Source organism: Myotis brandtii, unplaced genomic scaffold (genome assembly GCF_000412655.1).
Source record: "Myotis brandtii unplaced genomic scaffold, ASM41265v1 scaffold14, whole genome shotgun sequence".
NCBI lineage: Eukaryota > Metazoa > Chordata > Mammalia > Chiroptera > Vespertilionidae > Myotis > Myotis brandtii.
In genome coordinates this window covers 2,930,054-2,937,723 of record NW_005354999.1, presented here as the reverse complement: position 1 = coordinate 2,937,723, position 7,670 = coordinate 2,930,054, and the positions used below count along the sequence as shown (strand labels likewise).

Here is a 7,670-nt window from a genome sequence, read left to right as displayed (position 1 = left end):
ATCTGAAATGGATGTTACATGAATCACTTTAAGGGCTGCATACAACTATGAACATTTCTGAAGCTTTCCCTCAGTAAACGATCAAGATGGATGAATCTGCCTTGTTGGATCTTCTGGAGTGTCCTGTGTGTCTAGAGCGGCTGGATGCTTCTGCCAAGGTTTTGCCTTGCCAGCACACGTTTTGCAAACGGTGTTTGCTGGGGATCGTAGGTTCCCGAAATGAACTCAGATGTCCCGAGTGCAGGACTCTGGTTGGCTCCGGCGTCGAGGAGCTTCCAAGTAACATCCTGCTGGTCAGACTTCTGGATGGTATCAAGCAGAGGCCTTGGAAGCCTGGCCCTGGTGGGGGCAGTGGGACGAACTGCACCAGTGCATTGAGAGTCCAGAGCAGCTCGGTGGCTAACTGCAGCTCGAAAGATCTGCCGAGCTCCCAGGGTGGACAGCAGCAGCGTGTGCAAGCCTGGAGCCCCCCAGTGAGGGTGAGTAGCCTGCAGAAGCAGTTTGCTTAATGATGGTGTGGTAATGACCACATTTTTTTTTCTTTATTCTTCAACCTGCTGTTTTCTAAATCAGCCTATTGCTACAAAAAGCCACACGTACTGTAACAGATAGGAAATTATTTTGCTTCCCTTTTGGAATGAAACTGGATATACATAATCAATTTTCTTGTTTTTGAATTTCCTCCAGATAATCTCTATTATCTTTTCAGAAACAAGTAGCAATTCACTGAAACCTAAAACACAACAGCTTTTTGTGACCTCTTTAAAATGGAAATTTGTTATGGTTTTTACTTTGTTGATGGATTTGGGAGAGCCATAATTATGTATGTATGTGTACATTTATGTATACATGTTATAAACATGTGTGAGAGTAAATCATAAGCAGGAAGTCAGACCTTAATTTTTATGTTGCTTAGAGCACAGAATTTTCTGGTTGGGGGAATTCTTAACAAATCATGGCCACAGGTAGCAGAGTTTGGTTGCTGTAGCAACGAAATGTCTTTTAGGACTATGCTAAAACAGCAAGAGAATCTAGCTTTATGTTGGGTTTTACAGAAAGTGAAATTAAATATTCCATTGAAATGGTTTTTCTTGGGTTTTGGGTTTGGGCTGAAATAATTTTAAGTGAAGTTAAATATTTGGACAGTTATCATAACTTAAATTTCTAGAAGGTAAGGTATTTTGAATAAATCTGAATTTATGATGTGGGTGATGACATACGATATGCTTTGCTCATCTTTAAAATAATAAAAAGTAATTATGGGCTGCATACAACTATGAATATTTGTATAGTTAAAACAATTCCATTTGTGTTGGAAGAAACAATTTTGATAATTGGCCAAACTGATAAAAAAAATAAATTTTTTAAAATATAGTTTATTGATTTTTTTGCAGAGAGGAAGGGACAGGGATAGAGAGTTAGAAACATGGATGAGACAGAAACATCGATCAGCTGCCTCCTGCACACCCCCTACTGGGGATGTGCCTGCAACCAAGGTACATGCCCTTGACCGGAATTGAACCTGGGACCCTTCAGTCCACAGGCCGACACTCTATCCACTGAGCCAAACCGGTTAGGGCTAAAAAATATTTTTAAAGAACAGTTAATTTGGATGAGAATATATATTTTTCAAATATTTGTAATACACACACAAAACTGGCTTCTTTTATTTAATGTTGGAACAACCCATTGGGACAGCATTCAATGGTATAAATTCATAAATGTGACTCTCAGACAACTGTAAACGAGTACAGCCTTGTAACCATTCCCTTACTTCCCTCTCAGCTCATCTTTTAAAATGCTATATTTATATCACTAGATGTAACATATGTAAAGCATTTTAATCACTAGAAAACAGTTTCATCACTAGAATAGTAAAATTTCTTTTGCTTCTTATATTTAAGATTTTTAAGATAGCAATGACTTTGGCTTATGGAGGTTTTCTTAACCTATTTGAAGCTCACATGTAAAATTGATCTGCTTATAGCACTTTTCTTAGACTTCTTTTATTTTATGGAGTTTACTGATACCTTGATTAGTGGATATGGACTCATCAATATTTTAACTACAGAATCAGTGATCAAGTTGATCATTTCTGAGACACCTGACCCAGGTCTGCTTAGTTTAATTAGGGAGTAGATTTACTTCTTTGGAGAGATTTGGTTTCCTTGTTAATTAGACTAGAGAAGGCATAGCTTCTGGCTATGAATAGAGGATTCTTAGTGGTTGACACCTTGCCTTACCTGTTGTGAGGAATGCATTGAAGGTTTGATTACTGATAAAAAAGGAATTTAACAAGAGGGCTCAAGCATTCAGCTTGACATTTTCTTTCTAACAGCAATTGACTATGTAATGCTGTAATGTCCATTTGTTTGAACTGCTAAGCTCCCAAAATTGAGTTTCACTTTTCTTAGTGAAATTTTTGTGAGATTTGTTGATGTTAGTATTGTTTTTGTGAGATTTTATGGATGTTAGTATTATTTTTCTGGCTTATACGATTTTCCTAATTTATTTCATGTTCCTTCTTTAGCATGAGAAAAATTACTCACCAAGGAGGGCAACTCAACTTGAGGCTTATAACTTGAATTGTTGAAGTCCATAAAACAGGAGATAATATCTGTTACTTTGTGGGTGGCAGGGAGAGTGTTGGATGAAACAACCAGGATTTTTCAGTTATCTGAGTGGATGCAAATGCTGCAATACTTAAAAAAAATAGTTGTTTTTTTTCAAGTCTCAAAAATTTCTTATCAGTACTTTTTATTTTCAAGTATTCAAAACAACCAGGGCTACATAAATAGCCCAAGCATCTCAAAGGTAAAATATCTCAGAAAATACTCCTTTAAAAAGTAAGAAATCTATTAGATACAGACATGTGGAGGTTGTAGTGCACTCCTTCGGACACTTCCCTTAGGTGAGTGACCATAATAAATACCAAACGTGTATCCTCCTCCCTTAGATGTTCTGACATGACCAAGCGGCGCGTGAGCCTTTTTCCACATGTTGCGCAAAGCTGAAAGTGATAACATGTGGAATGTTGCTTCAGTTTATTAGTTATGTTCTATGATCCGTTAGATTGTGACCATGTGGCTTCCTCATGTGTTTAGCCGAGGTAGATTGAGTGTTATCAGCAGATACGAACATTTCCAATGTGTGACACACATCTTGTTCCCAGAATTTTAGTGTTTCCTGTCTAATATGAAGGAGAAAATGAAACAGTGTTGGGTTGGAGTCACCAAGGGAATCCATCGATTCTTTACCCCAAGTAAAGAATTGCTGTTGGTTTTGAGCCAAAGTCAAGCAGTGGAGTGAGCCACAGGGAGGGGGGGTGGTTGCAGATAATCTGTTTAATGGACTAAAAAATACCTGCAGAAGATAGATTTTTATATATATGCAAAGTGAGATATGGAAAACATATTTAAGTAATTTCTATAGAAGTACTACCTAATAGCATAGTTACATTTCTGCTTTCTATGTGTGATCCCATTGTTCAGGATCTATATCCGTGCTTGTGTGTGTGTCTATCTATCGAGGTATTATTACATAATGATTTCACACTGCCTCAAAGTGAGTTTCTTCAGCAGAAATAGATCACACAACCATTGATTTACACTAATTTACATATCACTTATTCTTTTTAAAAATCTACAACATATTGAGCACTTATTAGGTTCCAGGCACTGCCCTGGCTGCTGGATAGATAATGATGGACAAACCAGATACAGATTCTGCTTAGCAATTAATGAGTATGTGTCAGTCTCGTTGGAGAGACACACTAACAATAACAATGCAGGTAGGTAATTAAGCACAGTAAGTGTCATAGAGAGCCATGGGAGAGGAAAGAAGGGCCTGTGTTAAGTGTGAGGATAAATGGTAAATTGTGTGTGTGTGTGTGTGTGTGTGTGTGTGTGTGTATGAAAGAGAGAGATTCAAAAACTTCCTTGAAGAAAAGGTATTTGAGCTGAGGTCTGAAGGGTGAAATGATATTATTGGAGACTAGAGGCCCAGCGTGCGATTGAAATCGCCCCACCTCCCGCCTTGCGAGGAGGCACCCTGTGAGGGGCGGGGACCAGCGCCTGACTCGCGCAGGGCTGGCTGCCACAGGAGTCAGGCCAGATGGTGCCGTGGGGGGCCGGGCCCATGCTTGACTCGCAGTGTCCCCTGGCCCCCCTGCCTGGGTCTGCTCTGGGGCTGTGGGGGGTTGGGACCATGCCTGACTCAGAGCGTCCCCTGCCTATCCCCCCCCCGCGTGTCCGCTCCGGGGCTGCCCGAGCCACCTGCCTCTGTCTCGACTCCGCTCCAGGCCTCATCTGCGCGTGCAACCTGCTGTCTGGTCGTGACCCCTTACGGAGTCCCGGCCTAATTTGCATATTACCTCTTTATAATATAGATGGGGCTGGGCAGCCACAGGGGCAGAGGGGATGAGTATTCCAAAGGCCCTGACCAACAGCAGCACAGGGCATGGCTCCTAGAAAGAACCAACGGAAGGTGAGTGTGAAATAAGCAAGGGATAGGGATCGTGACCTAGACGAGGCCTCAAGTACAGCAATGTGCAAGGCATCAAGGGCCACCACAAGGCCACCTGGGGTTTAGGGCCAGGTACGTGGTGTAGCTAGACAGTGCTCTGCATCGGAATTAGAAAGACACATCATTGGGACTGAAAATCACTGAGACTGAAGTGATCACAAACCTTCAGAACAGAAATGGAGCCTGGGGTCAAAGCCCTGAGAGACAGAGGAAAGGCAGGGCATTCTGGACATGGGGGGACACAGATGAGATCTCCTCTCTCCCGCAAATGCCCAGTGTGCTTCAGTTTCTCCAGAGTCATACCCACGCCGCCCTTCTCTCCCTCTCCTTATTGCTGACTATTATGGGCTGGATCGTTTCCCCCAACATTCATAAATTGAAGTCCCATCTCCCAGGACCTCAGAATATGGCTGTGTTTGGGGAATAGCACCTTTAAAGAAGTGGTGAAGGTAAAATGAGTGTGTATGGGTGTGGCCTAAACCCACAATATGACTGTTAATCCTTCTTAGAGGAGATTAGGAGACAGACGCAGAGGTAAGACCATGTGAAGACACATGGAGAAGATGGTCATCTACAAGCCAAGGAGAGAGGCCTTCAGAAGAACCCAACCCTGTCCACACCTTCATCTTAGACTTCTGGCCTCCAGAACTGAGGAAATAATTGTCTGTTGCTGAAGCCAGCCAATCTGTCATACTTGACAAGGGGTAGCTCTAGCAGAGTAATACACTAACTGGGGACGTATTCCTAAAGGTCAGCCCATCGAGTGGCCTCTCGGTCAGTCCACTGCCAGTCCCATTCAGTCCCAGTTTTCCCATAGACCTGCTGTGGCCCAGCTCGTCTGTGCTCTTTACTCCAGAGGTGCAATAACCTTGAGAAATTCTTCAGTCCCTACCCACCCTCTTAGATGCCCAAATGGCCTGGCATCCTATATAGTAAAAGCCTAATATGCTAAGTGTCCGGTCGCCCAGTTGGCCGTTCAACCAATCAAAGTGTAATATGCAAATGATATGCTAAGGCCACTCAACTGCTTGCTATGATGTGCACTGACCACCAGGGGGCAGATGCTCTGACTGGTAGGTTAGCTTCCTGCTGGGGTCTGGCCGATTGGGGCTGAGCAAGATGGGCTGGACACGCACTGGAGCCCTCCCGTGGCTGTCCCTGGCTGGACAACCTCCCTTGTCCCTCCCAGGCCCCAGTCGTGCACTGGTGGGGTCCCTCGGCCTGGCCTGTGCCTTCTCGCAATCCAGGACCCCTCGGGGGATGTCGGAGAGCTGGTTTTGGCCCAACGGCAGAACAACCAGTCACTATGATGTGCACTGACCATCGAGGGCAGATGCTCAATGCAGGAGCTGCCCCATGGTGGTCAGTATGCTCCCACAGGGGGCGCGCCACTCAGCCAGAAGCTGGGCTCATGGCTGGTGAGCGCAGTGGTGGTGGTAGGAGCCTCTCCTGCTTCCACAGCAGCACTAAAGATGTCCAACTGACAGCTTAGGCCCGCTTGAAGTTGGGCTCACGGCTGATGAGCGCAGTGGTGGTGGTGGGAGCCTCTCCTGCTTCCACAGCAGCACTAAGGATGTCCAACTGACAGCTTAGGCCCGCTCCCCATGGAGAGGCCTAAGCCGCGACAGTCGGACATCCCCTGAGGGCTCTCAGACTGTGAGAGGGCGCAGGCCAGGTTAAGGGACCCACCCCCTGAGTGCATGAATTTCGTGCACCAGGCCTCTAGTAGTTTTATAAAATGGACAGGAGGTTTATGTGGCAAGATACCAGATTCCAAATGTTTTGGAGAAGAGAGAGGGAAGGGCTGGGAGAAGAGAGGTCCTAACACTGTTATCTCTCTCTAGTTCTTCTGTAAGTGGAATCTAGAGAGCGTGCTTTATTGGACGTAGTGGTGTCTACATGAGGCACCACCCAGAGGAAGGGCAGCAGGAAGAGGATGGAAGAAGAGAGGAGGAGAAAGGCAGGATGGCAGTGAGACTCCAGGGAGGGTGTGGAAAGCTAGTGCTAGCTCTGAGTTGCCCCAGGGGGCACCTTTGACCTCCAGTCAGTGCACAGGGACTTGTGGAGTGTTTCTTTCAGGCTCCATTCTGTGCTGTAATCTATCCTAGGACAGAGGTGGCATTAATGCATGTTTCTGTTGAAAACATTTACTTTTGGGGGGATTTAAGCATCCAAGAAACAGCAAATAAGGCAGCATATAGTGAAACTCCAAACTATGGGGTAAGATATGGAATATGTCTGCCCAGCCGGAGTGTCTGGCCATCCTGCGCACTGAAGGTTGCTGGTTTGATTCCCATCGGGGCACATACCTGGCTTGTGGATTTGATCCTCAGTTGGGGCACTTAGGGAAGACAGCTGATCGATGTTTCTCTCGCTCTCCCCCCGCCCCCCCATCTCCCTTCCTCTCTCTAAGCATGTCCTTGGGTGAGGTTAGAAAAAAAGAAAAGGCATGGAATAAGTCTCTATAGTGAGATCCGTGCGAGTCGCCCCTGGATTTAGTGTCTGGTCAAAGGGTAGATGGAGTAACTGGGTTAGAGTGGACAGGGACACAGAAGGACAGACTCCCCTGGTGTGGAAGGTTCAGTCCAGACTCTGGTAAAGGAATGGATGTGTCTGCACAGGCGGGGATGGGTCCCTGTATTCATCCACACTGGACCCAAGCACGACTTCCCATGTGGTTTCGATGAGGGAGACTCAGCCATTTGCTGATAATGAGAGAGGATCCTAGATAGGCTGCCTCCTGCACACCCCTTCCTGGGGATGGAGCCCGCAACCCGGGCATGTGCCCTGACCGGGAATCGAGCCGTGACCTCCTGGTTTTTAGGTCAATGCTCAACCACTGAGCCATGCTGGCAGGGCAGTCCCCACCTCTGATTCCCTTTCTGCTGCCAGTGGTCTCTTCCTCACCCTGGCTCCTCTTTGCCGCCCTCCATTCCTGAACTCTCCTCCTCCACCAGGAAGGATGCTGCTTTCCCCACTGCAGTCAGACACTCACTCTGCGCCAGTAATCCAGCCCCTCTGCCATCCATTGCTTTCACATGGTTTAAGCCAGTGGTCGGCCAACTGCGGCTCGCGAGCCACATGCAGCTCTTTGGCCCCTTGAGTGTGGCTCTTCCACAAAATACCAACTTCTGCGCATGGGCCAC

The 7,670-nt window shown here is 45.9% G+C and overlaps 1 protein-coding gene across 2 annotated transcripts in view; it reads left to right on the top strand.

Annotated features, from left to right (window-relative positions):
* Position 1: 1 nt before the first annotated feature.
* SH3RF1 (SH3 domain containing ring finger 1) overlaps positions 2-7,670 on the top strand; it is a 168,670-nt gene continuing 161,001 nt past the window's right edge. For both annotated transcript variants that reach the window (XM_005860779.2, XM_005860778.2), the window contains exon 1: positions 2-479. In XM_005860779.2, coding sequence (XP_005860841.1) covers positions 87-479 — 393 coding nt within the window. In that variant the 5' untranslated portion in view covers positions 2-86. The remainder of the gene's footprint in view (positions 480-7,670) is intronic.